Raw genomic sequence first — 21,981 nt, forward strand, 5'->3', positions numbered from 1 at the left:
AAATAGTTGGGTTGCGAAATGCTGAAGAAATAAAAGAGGTGTCATGAGTAAAATTTCAGTCAATTTTCAATTGACGTTATTTTTGAGATATAAATTTAACTTTTTTTTATTTAAATAATTATAAGATTTATCAAGCTCAATTCATTATTTTTACAAAAAAGCTTTCATTTGAAATATATGTAAAGTATTCAAGCACTCAGTTTTTTCTTTAAAAATGTAATTTTTCAAAACTTTAGGACCGCTAAGCTACTGCTAAATATCTTTTTTAAACATTTCAAACTTTTTTCAAATATTTTTTGTATGATTAGTAATAGTGTTGGATCGATCCTATGGCTGATTGATTAATTAGACTTTTTATCCCCCATTCGGTCTTTTTTTTTTTATACAGGTCCAATCTTTTTCACTATTCAGCAGTCCACAGGACCGATACCTCGGTCCTTTGTCCTTTTAATCTTTGTCAGTGAAGGACCGATACCTCGGTCTTTCAGTCCTAGCTATCTTTATACCTATTTTTCACTCATAGGTAGGGGTTGGTGAGATATTTTTTTTGTTCTCATTGAAAGTTAACTAGCTTAACAGATGACGTCATCGAAACACCAAATACAGGAATATAACGATAGAAAATAATTGAAAAATCTAAATATAGATTGAAACCAATCGTTGGTTTGGTTTTTATTATTATTATTATTTTTTAAATTAATATAATATACCCCTGTGTAGGGTTCTTATTTTTGTAGCCAAGTGCAGCACCCCCCTTCTAAAATCTGACAATAGTTTATTAAAATTGGAGGAAGTATTTAGTTTCAATATAGGGTTTGTATATCTGTGGTAAACATTAATATATATTTTTTTAAATAACGATTGAAAGAGAGTAAATTGTTAACAACTTTCTTTAACCAATGGGTAAGGGTGATAATTTTGGTAAGAATACAAAAGCGTGCGAGGAGAAAAGAAGAATTACTTATGGCATCATTGATTAAATAATATACATCTTCTTCTATCAATCATGAACGTTATCATTCCCGCCTTTATTATTCAATATTAATATAATAATATTAGATGGGGATAGTCGATAGAGAACTGAATAAAATGCCTAAAATAACGTCGCCTTCTGTCTGGATTTCTGAAAATGGAGGCCTAGGAATTTGGAAAATACTTACCGGATGAGAAACAGATGGTTTGTCGGATTTGTCGATATAAATGTGCCTTTAGTCCCCTGTCTAGAATTACACGCCACTCATTATCCTCATCTCATAACTAGAGTATGGATATTCATCTATAAAATCAATTTAACGATGAATACATCAAGTCAGACTTTAACTCTGATTTCACAAGGATGCTTATTGTATGTAATATAACCTTATCCATTGCTAATCATCTACGTTCAAAAAATTTATGGAGAAATACAAGGGTAAACATATCCCTTCCCGAGGAACCATCATTAAATTAATGGAGGATGTTGTTACTGATGTCATTTATAGAAATACATATAAAATGTTTTGAGTCATCCACACCAAATGACGATCAAGTTATCAGTAAAAAGTATTTACGAATATCGAAATGGAACTCTGAATTTTGTACTATCTCACAGTAAGTATTCAATTTTTTTTTAAATCTAACCATAAAATATGATTCTATTTTAGCTAAACATATCAAGAATTATGATACACAACTCAGTAAAGGGCAAAAACAACTGCTTAAATGGTCACAACAACGGGGATAGTAGCTTTGGATGGTTTGCAACAAGTTTGTCGGAGACTACTTACTTCGTTTTAAGACTTGGGTTTGATAATTAGGTTTTCCAATATTACATAGTCATTAAATATTACTTTTTATCCCTTAAGGCTTAGCTATGGTTGATGGGCTCCAAGAAATGGTGTTCAGAAAACTCATAAAAGGCAAAAATAACTGTTTAAATGGTCACAACAACGAGGGTAGTTACATTGGGTGTTGCATTATAATTAACAATTGTGTATATCCTTCATGATAATAGTATGTTGTTATATAAGCATACCTTAATAACGGGGGAAAATATTTTTTGATGCTCTTAATAAGGAGTAATATCGCCGGACATTACTACATAATTAGCTTTTGCTCTAAATCTTTAAGATAAATTTATTTCTAACATTTTTTTATTAATATATTTATTGTCTAATTTTATGATTTTGACATTTACTTTATTATTAATAATTAGTTAGATCTCATCGGTAGAGATATATCTATCCTGTGCACAATTGTATATAGCAACTTCCACATGAAGAAGAGGGGTGATTATCTTTTGATTAAACTCCACGTCTCGCTTGTGTATTGCAACCTAAAGTTATGACATATTTAACTGAATTCCGATGTTAGAACAAGAAAAAATTATCTGGATCAATCTATTATTTCAATATTCTTTATTTATAATTTATTATTATTAATAGTTATATGATTTTAATTGTTTAATTTTGTATATTTAACTTAAATGTTTAATGGTTTATTTTTTAGTATGTAGATTATATTTAGTTAAAGCCTTCTTCTTTAAACTTTGAGCTTCAAATATATTTCAAATACTCTACTTTGTCGTTTCATTAGCTATTATTCGGAGAATAAGGTTCATAATGAATTACAATTTCATGGAGTGTGACGTTTTCAAATCTACTGTAACGGATAAAAACGTCGAAGTCACTTATACGTAGTATATCTTCATTAAATATTTTGCTAATAAATACATTCGTTATACCCTCAAAAATCATAATAAAGCAGGCAGATGATATTCACATCAGTATTTTAAACAATGATACCATATGTCTTTTTTCCCCCCTCCTCCTCGCACGCGTTTTTCTCTACAATATTATCAACGTTACCAATGGGTCATGAGTATTGTTTAAATATATTAGTTTGTCAATCAAACGACAAGCGCCGTCTGTCGACAAAATATTACAACTCCCTGAGCAACAATATTATTTAATATATAATATAGATGTACAGGGGATCCTTACAGATCCCACTTTTTAGGAACAATAAAAATCCTCGTTGTATGCATTATTTTTTCATTAAAAACATTTTATTCGTCATAAATTATTCAAAATAATATATGCCAAATCAAATAATTGTCAAATTTAATCTTATTTGGGTATTTACTCAATAATCGGAACTTAACCAATATTTAATCAGTAACTTTTTTAATTGCAAGTTTGTATAATAAGTAATAAGCAAAAGTTTTGAGTATAGGTGTCAAACGAAATACTTAGAGGACCTCCTCTTCCCCCTTGCAAAATTATACACTTCTTTCTTATGAATATATAGTAGGGTGTAGTTAATTTTTTAAACTTGAGAAATGTTGAGCTCAGAGGGTGCAATATTTTTTTCTCTTAAGCGAAATATATTGTATATAAATTAGTGTATTGCGGATGTTGAGAAAATTTAACCTGCCTTGGGCCCAGTAGTTCACCTGCACAACCCATGGCCCGGAGTATATTAGTATACTATATAACTTTAAATGCAACGGAGATGGAGTTTTAACTACCTTGAGTACCAGCACTTCACCTGTAGAACCTGTGGGTCGGGATATATTAAAAGTATAACTCCTCAACGTTACTCTCCATCGTTCATTAGCATGCACATCCGTAGTTACGCTTTATAATTTATACGTATATGTTCTCTCATCAAGAATAAAAGCATAATGATAACTGCCTTAGAAAATAAAAAAATACCATATATATTTAGATAGTTCTGAGGGGTTCTTCGCTTTATTTTGATAATAGAATTGACATAGTTCGGATTATCCGATTTAGATTGTTCCAAACGGTTTTCCAACTAATTTTCAATTCCTGGGCAATGGAATAAGTGCTCATATGCCGGTCCAACTCGACGATGTCTATTATTGTGTAGACATTTTCGACGTTCATATTACCAGAACGGAATCCTTGGAACCACCGCTTTGCTGTTGCATTCGATACTGTATTGGGTACATAAATAGCATTTCCGCCTTTTTACCTTCGTCGTGGAGATACTAAAGAATCAATCAAATTTTCCCTTTTTTCCATATTAGAATGCTATAAAACACAGCGTGCTTCACCCCTTACAAAATTGTAAATGAACTTTCCTAAAGTGTACGCTTAACCTTCAAGCATATATGAAGCTTTTTTGATGCAATGCATTACCGTAAGGTATAGCTCACTAAAAAAATACAGCGAAAAACACTCAGAATTTTTTCCTTAACATAATATTGCACATTTTATGAATCTCTAGTCATGTATCTACTTTCTCATATTTTTTAAATCTTTACATAGTTTTATGGTCAGTGTGTCTGAGAAGATCCTAAAATATAGTCCACGATTTATCCTTACTCTTCCCACCTCTTTATTTAACTTATCCACAGTATCAACTTAGAGAAAGACGCCATCGATTGCATTATAATTAAAGAAGACTACATTTTGGGGGCTCAAAGTTGATATTTTTACTATATAAAATGCACATATTTCCAATAAATTTTGATGAAACTTCAACAAATGGCTTAATGAATAAAAAAAAACTTATTAATTTCATTGAATACTAATTGATGCAAATGATAAATACGGATTTTTGAATTAAATCAAATTAATATGTACTGAAAATCCAAATGAAAAGTCCAAATTTGTGCATTTTGGATAATAAAAGTATAATTATTGGTGAAAAATATATTTTTCTTTCCATTTTTATAGTTAATTTGTATCTAAAATATGGAAATAAAATGAAAAAACGATGTAATAGCATATTTTTGATACATTTTAGGATCAGATATATAATATAACAACGAAATTAAGTGATATATTTTTGATAGAGAATCAGGTTGAAGTCCTTTTAATTGTTGGTCCCACTATTACATCAAATAGTCCACTATTGTTCTTAATATTAATGAAAAGGGTTTTAATTGTTATAGAAAAAATAAATGGTTTCGACTCCCAAAATGACAAACATCAACAATGCTGACGTCATTTGAAAAACATTTTAAAGTTTCAGCTGCAATAAGTCAACAATAAATAAATAATAAAGAAAAGTGTAGTATTGTAAATTAACATAAAAATTTCCTTGATAATTTTTTCAAGTAATGTACATTTTATTAAAGTTTTTGTCAATCTTGTTAAAATTTAATAGTTTTATCAAAAAGTATTTTTTTTTTTAAACAACACATGACAATAGAGCAAGATATATATTTTGAATTAGTGACTATTGTGGCGTTACTTTATGAATGTATCGCAAAACCTATTCAATAGAACAATATTTGATAAATAACGTCATTATAACTCAATCTTCTATAATTTTAGTAAGCCTAATTTAGACTTTAATTAGGGCCAAGAATAATATTCACTTGTTTTAAATTTACGTACAGTTTTACTAAACTTATTCAAATTGTAAGCAAAGAGACTTTTATATTAGACTAAAATATTATTTGTTAAAATAATACATAGTAGAGTGTTTTAAATTTAGGAAGTGTTTTTATGGACCAATAACGAGACGGTTAGGACTTTAATTGTCATATTAAGGAAGGACTGATGGGGGGGGGGTTATAACCTTTAAGAAATATATTTAATTGTAAAATGATGTTGGTAAAAAAGGTTCCGGACAACAACTTTGGGGTAATATCGTTGTGTGGTAAAATCGTAATTTACGATTATCATTGAGGGCAAGGGTGTCTATTTTTAAATTAACAAGAGTCCTTGATGCTCAAAGAAGTTGCAACGCAACGGTTAAAAATGACCCACATTGAGCCCTTCAGTTCACCTCCGGCATGTTTAATTATGATTCAATAGTTTGATTGCCCGAATATAATATAATTGCAAAGAATTAGTACACGATAATACTGTCTTGCAATAAAATTACTCACAATCAATAATCATAAAGAAACCTCACACAATTAGCGAGGAGTTGGTGCTGTCAGCAACTAAATGAATTTTTCCAACTATGCTTGGCGCAGTATATCCTAACAAATTGAATACAATATCCTAGTCTAATACATCATCACTAGTTTGCTCCAAAAATGCAGTGAAGGAGGATCAACTCAACTAATTTTGTTGCCTTGGGATGGTAAATGTTATCATGGGGTAAAGGCACCAGAAAGATTGAGAAATACTGCATATATCTTTAAATATAATAAAATATTAACTTTCTCCATAGTTGAAATAATCAAAGCCAAAACTATACATAGGCATTTCGGTATAAATCGATAATACTATTTCATTCAATAAAAAGGATTGAATTATAAACTACAATATTTATAAATAGGAACAACCCACTTATGTGATAAATGCCTCAAAAAAGCCACAAGTGCTTGTAAACTTTTATTTTTCACTGATTTTTTCTAGGTACACAAAAAAATTAAACTCTATTGTGTTGTCAGGAGTCAAATTTACATCTTCTTTACCCCTTACCCGTGTTCTGAACATTGATTGGTTGAATTAGAATGAGTTTTCTTAAGCTGGGAACAAATCCAAACAGTAATTTTACAATTGGCTAACTATCAATTTATTTTGGGCCTTTTCAATGGGAAAGTGGCATGATATAATGAAAGTAACTGATGTGACTACTACCAACTTATATTAAGCCATTTTTGTTTTTTCTTTTTAATCAAAAGATTGCGTGATACAATATGGGTAATGCCAAACCCCATCATTTTTCTACGACCCAAATTTAGCTAAAATTCACATTGTAGTGGATTTTTCTACTCATTTCCCCCTTATCAGTGTTATGAACGTTGATTGGTTAAATTCGAACTTGCTATTGTGAACAATTACGGAATAATTTTTGGGCTGGGAAGAGTGACTTTATTTGTTTCTATTTGAATTAAAGGTTGAGAGATAGAATTAGGAATAATGACGTCACGTGGTAGGATCTCCCGCCCAACTTGTTCAAAAGCTTGAGCAGTGAAGCCCTGTAATAATATAATATCAAATCCTTCTTCAACACAAACAAGAATGAAGCAAATAATATGAAGACATTTTTATAGCTCTGAAGCTTTTTATAATGTATTTTTCGACAATTTCCGTTAAATGATAGTTAGAACGAAGGAAAAAAAATAGAGTAAGAGTCATGAAATGTTTTTTCAATCACTTTTAGAAAAAAAAAAATAAACAACAAAGAAACAAAAATCAGGGATAAAAAAATAAGACTCTGGGACCACCGATCCTTTCATCCTGGAGTTGCTATAAATAATAATAGTAGTATTTGTTGTAGTGGTAGTAGTAATGATAAAGTCTAAGGCTTTACAAATATTTCATCATATTCATTTTAAACGAATTCACATTTTTTCTCTTCTTTATAAACCGTACATTGATGATGTATATATATAAACAAACCTATAATGTATAGTGAGAGGAATACTTGCGAGAAAAGAGAAAATAACATCATCCTTTCATATAATTTTTTTAAATCTTATAAATAAAACTAAAGTGTAAATCCAGAGACCACGACGCGACGCGAAGAGACGACAAAGCAATCAATAATATTCCTTTTCTTTAAAACACACACTCCAATTATAAGTTTAAGTTCATGTTTTGCATATTATAAAACAAACATTTTCTTAAATATTCAGATATTAGTTTCTTAGTTCCTTTATATGTAATAATAAAAGAGAAGTCCATCATCATAATAATAATAAGAGTAGTAGTAGTAATAAGTAGTTGTAGTAATAAATGTCTTTCTGCTGCTGTTAAAGAGTTTCAACAAACTTTGATAACTGATCTTGAGGTGTCATGGTGGATTGTTGCTCAGGCTCCGAGTTGAGAGATGATGGCATGGAACCACTCACACCACCACCTTGCAGACTAATAACTCCCCCTGGTTGTTGTACTTGTCCAACGCCACCCACGCCAGGTTGACCTACTCCTCCTTGTGGACAATTACCACCACCGCCACCTATTTGAGAAAGCATCATTTGACTTGAACCCATGCCGTCATCCGAATGCCGAATGGGTTGTTGCCCAACACCACGTAGAGGAGGGCCTCCCATGCGCGGGGAAACAACCACTCCTCCAGGTGTGGGGGACCGAACGTTCATTCCGGGTGGAGATCGTACTTGAGATAACAATTGCTGTCCAATCATACCTTGAGAAAATCCCCCTCCCACGTCATTACCCATGGAAACACCGCCACCGCCTCCTTGTGGAAAGTTCATGCGAGAGGCAATGGGACGTTGTTGATAGTTGGGAGGAGCAGGTTGTTGTTGGAATCCACCGCCAGGACCACCATAAGTCCCTTGTTGTTGCTGCTGCTGTTGTTGTTGTTGTAAGTGTATCGCTCGTTGTCGTTGTTGGTGCATCATTTGTTGTTGTTGTTGTTGTTGCTGCTGCTGAGGATTATTCATCAGAGTTTGTTGTTGTTGCTGTTGCAAATGATGAGCTTGATGAATTTGTTGTTGTTGTTGACCGCCCAATATTTGTTGTTGTTGTTGCTGCTGCTGCTGTTGTTGTTGTTGCATAAGACCGGATGCTGCTCCAGACACAGCTGCTGCACCTCCACCAGCATTACCCGATTGATTCTGATTTGCTTGTCGTTGTTTAATGAAGGCTGCCATGAGACTGGGATTACTTTTCAGAATTGTGAGAACTTGTTGCTGTTGTTGTTGCGAGGAAGGAGATTTGAGGGCTTGGATTAACATCTGTAAGCTTTGCTTAGTGGGACGTTGTTGACCTGGACCAGGACCACCACCACCACCAGAGGCTCCTACTGCATTAGGCATGCTACCACCGCCCCCAACTACTGGAGTACCACTCATGACTTGTTGAGCTCCCATAGGACGTTGCTGAGGTTGATTTAAACAGGGTCGAACCTGATTCCGATAAATAGCTCCTCCTTGTTGCGTCTGCCACTGATTCATTTGTTGAGGTTGCTGCGGCATACATCCAGGTCCCATCATATTCATCTGTTGTTGGTTTAACTGACCCGTAGGATCGGTGTTGCCCATCAGATTTAATTGATTCATATTTTGAGTTGGTTGAGGGCCTCCTTTTCCAAAACTTCCTGGTACAGGTTTACCACCTCCAGATTGTCTTTGGGCCTCCTCTTGCACCTTTTTAACAGCTTCTAAAACACCGGGAGCAGGCTGATTACCTGGCTTACCCTGGGACGCCGTAACTGGAGTAGGGGGCTTAGGAGGATTACCTTTTCCAGACACAACCGGAGGAGCAGAAACGGGTTTCTGCGGTTCATAGCTTCCAGACGAACCACTATCAGTAATTCTTGATGTAGAAGCATTCATTTGAGCCATTCTTCTACGCATAAGTTGAGCCTCTTGTACTCTTTGTTGTACCTGTTGTTGACGCATTTTTTGTTTGATATTCCAACAAAACGGAACTGGACACTTGGCTTCTTGACAAAGCTTAGCATGATAACAACATAAGGCAATAAGCTGCTTGCATACAGGACAACCTCCATTCGTTTTTCTACGACATTGTTTGGTGTGAGACACAACTCTACGCATTTTAGCACATGAGGGCAATCTACAATTAGCATCACGGCATTGGCAAGCATGAACCAATCTTTGAATACAAATTTGAATCGAAGCTGGACGAGAAGGACGTTGATCTGACATTTGGCCGTCGCCTCCTTCTCCAACATCCAGTCCATCAAGTTTGTCCATTTTGTGCTTATGGCCATCTCTCTCGTAGCACTGCTTACAAAGATCAAAATCTTCACAAACAGTGCAGTGATAGCGAGTTTCGACACTCTTCACACAAGTGTTACAAGTATAGACGAATTTTTCTTGATTCTGCGTATGTAACTCATACAATAGGGCCATAGTAGAGTATTTAACCCGCCTCAGAGAAGAAAATTCAAAGTGTTTCTCTCTAGCCATCGTCAAGAAAGCGTCTCTTCCATCCATTAAATCACATGCCATCAATGGATCTGGATCTGAGATCGAGGACAAAGAAGCAGCACTTTGGGCAGAATGAAGACGTATAGTAAAGAATACTTCTTTGTGTTTCTCCATTGTAGCAAGAACTTTTGTGATCAAATCTCCACCAGAGGAGGTAGTTTTCTTTTGATTATTTTTTCGCATAGCAGAAGACTTTTTCTTTTTGGAATTTTTCTTTTTACCCATTTTTTTACAATCATTACCTTGAGGTTCAACTTCATTGGAATCAGCTTCTTCAGCAGCCGCTTCAGCTGCAGCCAAACGTTCCTGTTCTTCCATTTCTTTTTTGCGCGCTTCTTCCTCTTGCTCTAGTTCGCGAATATTTTCTTCCAATACATTAGGCCAAAAGTCTCCTTCGAAGTATGGAAGTTCCGCTGGAGACGTGAGACTGTCTTCCAGAGCTTGTTTATAAATATCTTTGTAATCAAGGACAATTCGCTCAATAATACCTTTGTCTAGCATTTTTTTGTACCACTCCTGTAGTCTTTTTGGTTTAGGGATCTTTTGATCAGCGGGATGACAGTGAAATATATAGTCATCTCCTTCAGAAGGGGGACAAGCCCAAATATGAGCTAGAGTATAACCTAATTTTTTCATATAATCGAGATAGCCCAAAAGAATTTCATGATAAACCTGCGTTCGAAATTGTCGAGGTTTAAAGAAGTGTACAGAGTCTAAATATGCTATGTAAACACGTCTTGTATTGGGTGTCATGCATTCAGATCCATATTCTTGAACATGCATACCAAAAAAGCACACATCCACGCCATCTATTTCCTCGAAGGCAAACATCGCTCGAGCTCTATACGGGAAATTATCCTGCATTTCTCCAGTATCAACGTATCTGAAAATATACATAATATTTGATCAATATGAGTACAAAAACATTAGGTAGATTAAAATTAAAATCCCTCAATTACCGTTTTTTCATTCCAGACTTTACTTCAACATGTTTATCCCCACTAAATACAACACGTATGTACACCTCACCGGAATCCGCCTCTTTTTTTCTTAAGAAATTATTAACACGCGTTTCGATATAATTTCCTAGCCTAGTTGTAGGGAGCCGTTTTGCAGTAAAACGATTATCTTTACGTTTTGTTCCACGACGTTTATGGCAATTATCGCAAACGAATCTAAAGTACATCAAAAGTTAAAAATAAGTCAATTCAATTGAAAATAATAACTTATTCCTTACCCATTTGCCCAAATGTTGTCGTAATGTAATACACACACTTGATGTAGTTTTCTATTACAATCACCACATATAACAAATGGTTCTCGTTCCAAAACATCATTTTTCTTTTCGTGGAACTCAATTTTTGGAATTTGCCTGCAATAGAAAAATAATTATCGGTTCAACTCTATTTCAGAAAATAAGATAAAAAATTCAAGAATACATATGCAAATTTATTCGGAATATTCGAACCATTTTTGTATACTCATACTTACGTTTGTGGCTGCGAAGGATCGTCACCTAAGGAAACCGTATCTCCAGGAATATCATTGAAACATTTTGTGCAAAAACTATACCTATAAAAGATAAATAAAAATTGAATTATATATTGAAAAATGTATTAGTCAAGTTAAATAATAAATAATCGTGAGAGAGATTATAGTAAGAAAGACGTACCTATTTTCATAAACGAAATACTTCGCATCTCTTGGTATTGTACAAATTGTATTCTGCTGACCATAGCAACAGAGAGTCTGAGGACTATACGTATGTTTATGTCCACAACAAAATCCTAATGACTGCATTACAGGATCTATTTCTGCTTCAAAGACTTCTGACAACTAAAAAAATAAAAATAAATTCATAAAATTCGAATATGACAACATGAGTAAGCGATTCCAGATTTTTAAAAAAGTTTGAAGACATTGTTTTTTTATATAAATCAATCCTAACCGAAATGATAACTAAACTTTAACATACCTTCGTACAATATTTATAAACACGAGATGTTTTTCTATTGTACACCCATGCGTTTTCAAACATAAGCCATACGTCATCTACAAAATTCCAAGGGTCAGAGTATTCTCCAGTATCTAGTTTTTTTCTTATTAGAGACATGTCCATGGGAGTTTTAATTATATCTAAATAGTCTGGTATTCCTAAGGCGGATGGATCAACAGCAGATCGAAAGGGTGAGGATTCTGGATCTTGATTGTACATTTTCATAAGTGGAGGCTCCAAAGCAGCTTTTAATTCTTCAGGTGTGAAAACTGCTTTTCCACCCGGCTTTTTGGTCTCATCTGAGGTTGAGGGTGTTGATGGAGGTTTCACATCTGGTTTTTCTTCCTTACACTCCTGCTTAACAACACCATCGGAAGAAGAATCAATTTCAGATTTAATCTCTTTCTTGATTTCAGTTTTAATTTCTTGCTTTATATCTTCTGATGACGACGTAACAGCAGGAGTTAACTCCATTGGCTCTGATTTAATATCTTTTTCGTTCATAATTGAACCCATTTCTCCATTTTCTTTTTTAATGTGATCCTTGTTGTCTTGCATCATGATATCAGAATTCATATTATCTTGCTGTGGCTGTTGCATTTGAGTTGGTAGTCTTATGGGGAGATTTTCATTAGGTACTTTATTAACTAATCCAGTTACTGATTTATTGATTTGCACAGGATTTGGATCTGACGTGGGCTGTTTTTCCAACTGAGATAGCAGGAGACTTGTTCCACCACTAGATGATACGGTAATATTACTGGATGGAGGTACTCCAGAACCACCAAGTCCTTGAGAAGTTATAATTGGTGGAGACTTGAGATTCGGAGGAGGATGACGAATGGAGTTATTATCGAGTTTATTTCGAAGCATAACATTGTTATGATCATTGAACATAGCATTATTTCCCTGATGTATATCATTGGGCCCTGGCATTCGAATCCCAGGTCCAGGTATCCTAGAGGGACCACAAGTTACTGGCTGTTGAGGCTGCTGGTTGTGAGGTCCAGCGTTATTAGGATCAACTACCGAAGGTTGTTGTTGTTGAGCTTTTTTGCGTTCAGCTCTTTTTTCGTCCAATTCTTTCTGAATTTTGTAGATTTTTTCAGCTAATAAGTGATAATACTCACTCTAAAAATAAAACGTATAATATAAATAAAAAAATAGTGACAAATTCTACAATTAAGTTTAATGAGATTTTTTTTTTAAACGTTTATCATTCAAATATTTTCCAACAAAATTACTATATAATAAGTTTGAACAATCACATATATTATTACTTATGGGTTTATATTAATTAATTAATAAGAGATATTGAACTAACCCTAGAATTCGCCATTCCATACATATCTCCTTCCACTTTTTTAGCATAAGCAACGAGATTATGCATTCTTCGATCAAGCAAAGTAATAGGATCTGGTGTAGGAAAAATAGCTTGCACCCTAAGAATAGATAATTATGTATTTATTTCAAGTATTCAAAATATTATAGAAAGCGATATTTGTTACTTACAGCTTATGAACAAGATGGGTTCGTAATTCAGGATTAACAGTAGCATGCCATTCTTTTAAATTGGGCATAGGAGAGGCAGCAACTTCAGTCTGCATATTGTTTGGTAACCTCACAGGATCAAGGCCACCGTCCATCCATTCTTGCGCCAATTGATTACTTGATATAGGCTAGAAAAGAAATACAGATTCAAAACACGAATAATTATTAGTAATAATGGGGAAATACATTTTGATTTGAGACGAATGTATTTGATGTAGGGCCTCTTGGTGCATTATTACTAAGTGGATTGGACTGCTGTTGTGGCTGCTGCTGGATAATGGAGTTCATGGGGGACGTAAAGGGTGGTTGTTGCTGTGGCTGTTGTTGAGGAGTAACAGCAAGTCGAGGGCCTCTTGGCGCATTGAATTGGTTAGGTGGTAACCCTAAGGCAGCATAGGCTTTTTTCATATGTTCATCAGAGACAACTCCTCCATTGCCTCCACCTACGCTTACAATAGCTCCAGATGGTGACGGTACGTTAGAGACTGATGGGTTTGGAGAAGGTCCACTATTAGTTTGAGATGGAGGTTGTTGCGTTTGAGGGATACCCTGACCACCAGGAGAAACGAGCACATTAGTGATTTGCTGAGGTTGCGTGGAAGAAGGTGCCGCGGATACTGCAATGCTGGTGGGAGTACTGTTACTAATTTGGGCTTGTTGATGGGACATAATAGGTTGAATATGCGTTGGAGGTCCCCCAGTAGCAGCTGGACGATTTCTTTGATCTTGTTGTTTTAGAGGTAAACAAACCGGGCAATCTTGTCGACTACAATGTTTCCAATGAGCAATAATTTGTCTAGAAGATGAACAGTGTGGAACAGGACATTGTTTACCGGCTTGACAGGATGTCATATGGTTTAATACATTTTTCATCGTTCGACAATGAGGAAGATTACACTAAAAGAAGGTGAAAAAGAGAAGTGTGATGAGCCCATATGATAAATAAATGCCAATTACTTACTGGTGGCACTGCCCCTCCACTTTGCGTCATTTCCCTATCGCGCCTCTGACATTTATGGGCATGAAGCAAGAGTACGAGTTGTTGTTGAATGAGTTTGCGTTTTTCCGGATCCGCAGAAGTGGGAGCAGGAGGTCCTCCTCCACTTCGAGGAGCTTGAGGTGCAACACCCCCACTCCCATTGGGAGCTGCATTATTTGTTCCGGGCGGCATCATGTTTCCAGGATTGTTCACATTATTAGGTAAGACTTGCTGCGGAGGCTGTTGCACCTGTTTCATTACCCCATTATTAACGGACATAGGAGTGGACACAGGAATAGAACCATCCAATTGGGTAGGATATCGAGGCGGCATTCCACCCATCATGGGCTGCTGGGATTGAGGAGGCGCCGGGTACTGATTCCCCGTTATTGACTGCTGCAAGAAAAGGAAACACAAGAAATGAGAAGAGAAGCCAGTCGGACAACCAGTCACTTACCCTCACTTGAATTCGGACTTGATTCAGCGTGGGTAATCGGGGTTGATGTGGCGGCGCACAGTGCACCGTGTTGGGCCGAAAGGAGGAGGCGTTGGTCGTCATTTGTCTGGCATTCATACTATTGTTGTTGTTGTTGTTGGGAGGTGGAGCGAGAAGTTTGGGTGGCGGGGCTTGTTGCTGCTGAGGGGGGCCTGTCTGCTGCTGCGGAGCCGCATTCTGGGTCGACATCATCATGTTGGATCGTCCATTCGTCATGGGACCTTCGTCATCAATGAGCAAATCGTCCGGGAGTCCATTGTTGAGGGAAAAGACATCTTCTTCTGCAAAGCGCGGCCGCTTGGTGGGAGGACCCCCGTCTCCGTTCATGCCCTCACTTCCTCCGGGACCCGCTCCCGGATTACTCGTTGCGGACATCATCTCTTAAAGGATCACTTGCTCAACATCCTCACGGAACATCACCCCACTCCATCTTTCACAATTATCACAACACACACAATCAAAGAACCAAGGATTCAAAATGTTAACTGGCGGTCCCAAAGCGGCGATTCATCGGAGTCAATCCTTTTTTTCCCCCTTCCTTTCACGATCCTACTACTACTACTACTTCTACTTCTTGTTCTTCCTTCCTTCCTTTTCTTTCTTCTTTTACCGCTTGAGAGTGAGTGCGCGAGTCTCTTCGCTCACAAATCAATCCTTGCTTTTTTCCCAACCCTTCATCCTCATCTTCTGTCCTTTTATTCACACCTCACACACCAAAAAACACAAACACTTACTTCCAAAATCAACTTTTGGAATCTTTTATTATTGTTGTTATGAAAAAGTCGTTGTTGTCGTCGTCGCTGAGTAGAAGGTTTTTTTTTTATTTAAGAGAAACGAATTAAGACGTACACTTCCTCGCTTACCCCGAAGTCTACTGAAGAAGAATAAAATCTATCCATCGTAGTAGTACAAATTCTCTCTTTCTCTCCTTTTTTTAGTCTTCTCCTTCTCTCCTCTATCTCTCTCTCTCTCTTTTTCTTCTTCCTCTCTTTCTGCTCACAGCAGCCACACATTCCTCCTAGCCTCCCCCTCTTTGCGTGCCCACATCACTTTTTCACATCTAATTTAGCCATTTCCATATTTCTCCTTCATATTCCCTTCCTTCACTTTTTAGCGATACTTTTATAAATCCGAGTTTGGCCACACTTACATGAAGGCGGAGTCAACCCACCTCTATCCTGTCTCCATGGAAATCGACTAACGCAATATGCCAATACTAGCCATTTATATACGTCATTCTGATACAGCCTACTCCTTGTCTTTTTTTCGACGTAAAATCTAAAATGAAATAGGAGATGCCTTAAAGGGTTCCTTTAGCTTCATATTTGTAATAAGAAAGTATCTTTCAGAAATTTTAAAATAGAATTTGCAATGTTATGGTCATATTTTTTTGGGCTAAAAAGCATAAGAGTCCCCCAAATAAGCCCTGCATCCCTTGAAGAGGTCGAGCCGGGCCAACTTCTATTGCCTCTTTCCCTGCTATTGCCTTGTAGATTTGCGTTCTTCTTTTCTTCTCCCTTTTTTAGTGAACAACTCTGACAGATTCAAGCAACGCCTTGAGCCGCCCTATAATACAAGCCAATATTTCCCCCTTAAAACTACGAAAGCCTTTTGGCCCAAGAGGGAGGGGGGCATGAAGACATTAAAAGTTTTATTTAAAGGCCAGTAAAGAATACAAAATTTTATGCTTGAGGGTTGAAGCGTAAGAAAGGCTTGAGTTTTGAAAAATTTATTTTTATTTTAATTAACATTTTGTTATTATTAATAGTAAGAGGGATGCAAGCTGAAAGATAAAGGTAGATTAACCTACGTTCCTTCGGACTGTCATTACAAAATATATGTAAAGAAAGTTGACGGCTCTGATTCACATGCTCGTATGAGACAAAAACTTGCCCAAATTATGTCCCAAAGGATACATACTAAAAATTTGAATTGTACTTATCGATGCAAAACATTAAAATTTTCAAATTATATTGGTATTATTTAAATAAAATATACAAAATAGTCACCTCTGCTCTCTTTGGAACCCAAAGATTGAGTTTTGCAAATGTTGCAAATAAAAAATATTCCCAATATAATTTGAGTATAACTTAAATACCTATACAGACATCTAAATGCCAAACCAAATCTATATCAAGACTAAATTCGTGTCAAGAAACCAAATTATATAAATAAACACACATTGAATCCCTTATACTTTGTGACTATTTTATACGATGGACTATTATTAATATGTTCATTTCTACATATTTGATAGTTATATACTATTTTTGTATAAATAATAAGCCTATTTAATAATGATAATTACAAAATTTTCAACCATCTTCAAAAATGAATAAATATAATAATCCATCAACTCTATACTCAAAGATTTGTTATAAAATGTAACAAAATAGTGAATTATAACAATTGCTTATTTTAGTCAAGTAACAAAATACTTATTAAATCAATTTTATTTACCATAATTATTCACAATTTCAAAACCCTTGCCTCATATGATGAAATCTTTATCATGTATATATATTTTTTTATGTAGAGTCTTTCAAATTTTGGCCAATAAATGATGTTAAATGTTTGTACATGGGCACATATTATTTAAACTCATTGACTTAATCATTTGAGTAACAAATTATGTCATTTAAGTCGTTTGAATGTTGATTTGATTATTGATGGAATGCAATATCGAAGGTTGACCATTTTGCTTTGTTGTAAGTTTCGCTTTCATATTTAAAAAAAAAATATTAACTTTCTGTTTTTTATATTTTATTCATACTAAATTACAACTAATCAAATGGATGCACATATGTGGTATTGAATTGTAGATAGTGAACTGGTTGTTAATTATCTTTATATCATAGTTATTTTTCCCAATATTCAATAATTATTACTTTTTAATTATACTTGTTGTATAAAAAGATATTGAAGCAGGCTAATAATATTGTTTGAATTATGATGTTATCAATTTTTCTAGGGATTTTAATAATATTTTTTTTTAATTTTAGGTTTATATATTGCTATTTTAAGGGATAATTGCAAAAATAAATAAATAATTATAACAATATTTCTTAAAATAGGTTACCAAAGGCATTATCCAAATTTATTGTTGATTGAGTCATCCCGAAAAAACTAAACTATGATATAAATATACATGGTTATATTAATATAAATACAAGATTATAAATATACTGCGAGTCTTGCAGTACATATAAAAATCCAAATGAGAAATATTTTGTTACACATCATGATCTCAAACTTATTTGTGAAAAGTGACTATACATATAACCAATTAATTCATTATTTTCAAATGAACTGTTGGACAATTCATAAATTAATAGTAAATAAATTCAAAACTTTATAAAATATATATATTCTTTGATTTGAAACAATCTAAACAGGAATACAAGAACATTTAGAAAACAAATTTGCCACCATGTTAAGTTTATACGTTGTCAAACGGATTGGTTTGGATTGGAAGACAATATGAGTTACGTGTAATTTTTAATTCTATGAGAGTTATTTGTGAATGTGTCATTCAAATATGATCGTCCATATTATTTTTGCACATATTCATGTTTATACTTTGAGTTCCATGTAAATGTATTAGTCAGTACATTGTCGTAGAAATAGGATTGGGCTGATAATCGAGCATTAAAAAAAAAAAAATCAAAATGATATAAAAAATTTCCATGTCATTTTCTTTGTTTGTTTGAAATTGCAGTCCCAACTACGCTCTAGAGTGTAACCAAAACGCTCTATTAGGGCGTTTTCACATAATGTCAGAAATTTTGATGTCAGCCATTTTGAGGTCCTCAGCAACCAAGTTTTATATCAATTAAAATCTTTTTTTCATTTGTATTAAGGAAAATAGGGAACTATTGGATGTCAAAATGGGACCAAGAATTAAAAGGACTTATTTATACCTTATTGTCTCTCAAATTGTAGACCTTTATTGCCTAGTTTTATGTTATATCTGACTCTTAAATGTATTACAAATATGTTATTCCATCGTTATACTATCTTATTTCTATATTTTAGATACAAATTAATTATAAAAATGGAAAGAAAAAGATATTTTTTCTCTAATTATCCTACTTTTCTTGTCTCTAATCGATCCAAATAAAATAAAAAAATACAAATTTAAACTTTTCATACATTTCCGTACATATTAACTTAATTTATTACGATTACAAGTGTTCATAATTTGCATAAAATAGTATTCAATGCAGATGTTAAGTTTTTTATTTATTCTTAAAGTCATTTAATGAAGTTTCATCAAGATTTATTGGAAATTTGTTCATTTTATGTAGTAAAAATATTAACTTTGAGTACCCAAGATGGATTCTCCTTTAATTATCATACAATTTATGACGTATGCAAGAATGCTTTATAGTGGTATTTGCAAATATTTATGGTCCTTGATATCATTTTCTCTAGTTGATATTTTAATTTATAGGAAAAATTTTGATCTTGTTTTTATTAATTATAAAAGAGGAATTTTAATGTTTTTTTAAAAAGTATATAGCCTGATTTATGTCTTGTATTTACTTTGTTAGTGCATAAAATGCCACCCATTGAAATATTTATCGCAGGAGGGATATCAGCCCCTTAGACCCCAGCTACATCACTAATCATTAGTAATTTTATCATTTACCAAAATAAATAAATTCTTCTAAATCCAACTTTGTCTGATTTAATAGAATATGAAGAACTATTTTATTTCGATTTTCGTATTTAAAATTTATTTCGTATTGATGAAACAGTATTGACATTTTAAAACATAATTTTTAATATTATCTCGAATCATCTATGAATATGAGTGGTAGTTCGTGGCAATGACTTTTTTTTCTCGTTTCCACGTTTTGTTTGTATGTTTTTCTCATTTTTGAAGGTATGTATATACAACACAAATCAAAACATTCTAGTAATGATGAACGAAATTTTTGTAATCGGTAAAGGCGTATAAAATATGTCTTAGAAAGCAGGAACGACTTTTTTAATAGCAACCTGAACAAGTATTTTTAAAGCTGCTATCATAATTATTTTATTCCTGAGAAGGGAACATCTAACTCGAAAGTAGTAACTAGTGTTTTTCCTTATCAAAGACTTGACGCAGAAAAGATGGGCCCCGTATAAATGATCGTTATCAAAACGGTAGGTCAGTCAAGGCAACCCAAGAGGCTGTCTGTTTTGAGACCAATCCGTCCATGTCCATGCCCGGGTTGCAAAAAAGAGTTCACTCAAGAACATCAACAATTAAAAAAAAAAAAAAAATCAGCTTCAGGCCACCTCAGAGCACGGACATTAACTCGCTGTATCTCAAAATTTAGTTGCAAGTGGAGTGCAAAGCTTGACAAGTACGGCCAGCATCATTGCGGACCTCAAGTTCTCTGTTAATAAGGAGTTGAAGAAGATAAATCGTAGCTACACATGTGTGCAGCCTTACGGGCGCTTGGAGGTTGTGATTGCCGCCAACGGCGGCCAAGCTCAAGAATAATGCTCTATATATACGAGATGTGTTCAAAAAGTAGGATAAAATTTCAAATTTTGGGGGTAAGGTACATTTGGTATGCTCAGTTTTTTTAGTTTTTTATGTTAGTACTCTCGACGCGAACATATACTTACTGCAATATAATATGTTTAGTTTGTTGTGAGAGGCATAACAGTTAGAACTATTTTGTGTGTTCGGGGATTTTTTGCTATTGAAAACATAGATGAACTCATTTATATTAAATTTTGTGTAGAACATGAAAAACAAAACGTAGAGCACACTTGAGCTTGCCTCAAGACTCCCTGCATGGAAACAAATACCCATTAGCACTTAATCTGATTAGCATGTGGTTATGTGAATTATATCAATTTAATAATTTTTATTAAAAGTAATTTGAATATTTGGTAGAATTGCCGTTAGATCTAATCAAGCACAAACGTGACCTTCTGATTTTACACTGCTGTTTTCAGCTACCGTTGAGAGAGTATTTTTTAAAGGTGGATAATGATTTAAGGATAGATGGCAGAGTTTAAAGATGAAAACTTTGAGGGAAAAAATTACTCAATGAATGATATAATAATTTAAACATTGGTTTAATCCTTCTATAGATTTTTTTATGCTAAATATAATTTAAATCTTTAAGTTTTGTTTATTCTTGTATTTTATTTCTCTTCATTTTTTGGAACAAAAAATATATATAAATTTCAGGAATTTAAGTACAATAAGGTGCGTCCGCAGGACTATTTTAGAAAAAAAATTTCAAAAGTTAAAATATTAAATTTTTTTTAGAAAAATTTGAAAAATTCATTGTTATAAACAGGAATTTAAATTATTTTGAAAAAAGATTGAAAGATTAAATTTTTCTCAAATTTAAAAAAAAATCTATTAAAAAGAGAATTACATTTCTTTACAGCCTCTTCAGCCTACCTCCGGCGCACACCCTGACAATCATAATCAAATTAATTGTCAAATTCAAATACTCCTATACGAGTGAAAAAATGAGCACCCCTCATTTTGAATTGAGCGGGAGCGCGTTTTTACTGTAAACACGAGCGATAGCGTGCTCACAAAATTAGTAACTGAGCGGTAGCGCGCTCAAGATTTCTTGACCAGACTAATACTTTAAATAAAGTTCATAAAAAGACGGAAGCCATCGTTTTCATCCACCTTTTTCGATTGTAGACTTCTCCAATTGTACGGAGCTATGTCACTAATTTTTGTATTCTCCTACAACTTGACCTTGGAGTACCTCAATTACATTTGAACCATATACTACTGTGTTGTTTTTTATAATGCTCATTATTAAATATAATCAACAAAAACTATTTTTCTGCAAAATAACACTAATTAATTTACCTGTATGACATATATAGCATATGAACACTACCTATTAATCATACAATCATTTTTAATTTAATTGAAACATGCAATGGCATATATCAATATATATTTATTTATTTCGACCAGCGGTAATAAATAAAGCCTATAAAGGTCGAACTTTTTCATAAAATATAAAAATTATCATTCTTAATAATAGGGATGTATTTATTATACAAATATTGAAATATAAAAGACAAAAACATAAAAAAATGTGATCGACAGTACTGAGCAAAAAAACCAAGAAAAACAACAACAA

The 21,981-nt window shown here is 33.8% G+C and overlaps 1 protein-coding gene and 1 long non-coding RNA gene across 5 annotated transcripts; one reads left to right on the forward strand and one right to left on the reverse strand.

Annotated features, from left to right (window-relative positions):
- The first annotated feature begins 1,001 nt into the window (after positions 1–1,001).
- On the forward strand, positions 1,002–2,557 carry LOC139905743 (uncharacterized). Its single transcript, XR_011780772.1, has 3 exons — positions 1,002–1,590; positions 1,644–1,783; positions 1,845–2,557. It is a non-coding gene; the product is annotated as an uncharacterized lncRNA (long non-coding RNA).
- Positions 2,558–6,958: 4,401 nt separating this feature from the next.
- nej (CREB binding protein nejire) lies at positions 6,959–15,777 on the reverse strand. 4 transcript variants are annotated; one of them, XM_040715308.2, is made up of 11 exons: positions 14,825–15,777; positions 14,344–14,754; positions 13,569–14,279; positions 13,344–13,510; positions 13,156–13,273; positions 11,811–12,962; positions 11,508–11,671; positions 11,327–11,407; positions 11,073–11,207; positions 10,795–11,010; positions 6,959–10,718 (listed from the first exon to the last, which is right to left on the reverse strand). In XM_040715308.2, exons 1-11 carry the CDS (start codon positions 15,233–15,235, stop codon positions 7,670–7,672), a joined length of 6,615 nt encoding a protein of 2,204 aa, XP_040571242.1. In that variant the 5' UTR covers positions 15,236–15,777; the 3' UTR covers positions 6,959–7,669. The 4 variants fall into 4 exon arrangements, with proteins under 4 accessions (XP_040571242.1, XP_040571241.1, XP_040571240.1 ...); XM_040715307.2 differs by having other exon boundaries at positions 14,344–14,757; XM_040715306.2 differs by having other exon boundaries at positions 14,819–15,777.
- Positions 15,778–21,981: the final 6,204 nt, after the last annotated feature.

Source organism: Lepeophtheirus salmonis, chromosome 6 (genome assembly GCF_016086655.4).
Source record: "Lepeophtheirus salmonis chromosome 6, UVic_Lsal_1.4, whole genome shotgun sequence".
In the NCBI taxonomy this organism is placed as follows: Eukaryota; Metazoa; Arthropoda; class Copepoda; order Siphonostomatoida; family Caligidae; genus Lepeophtheirus; species Lepeophtheirus salmonis.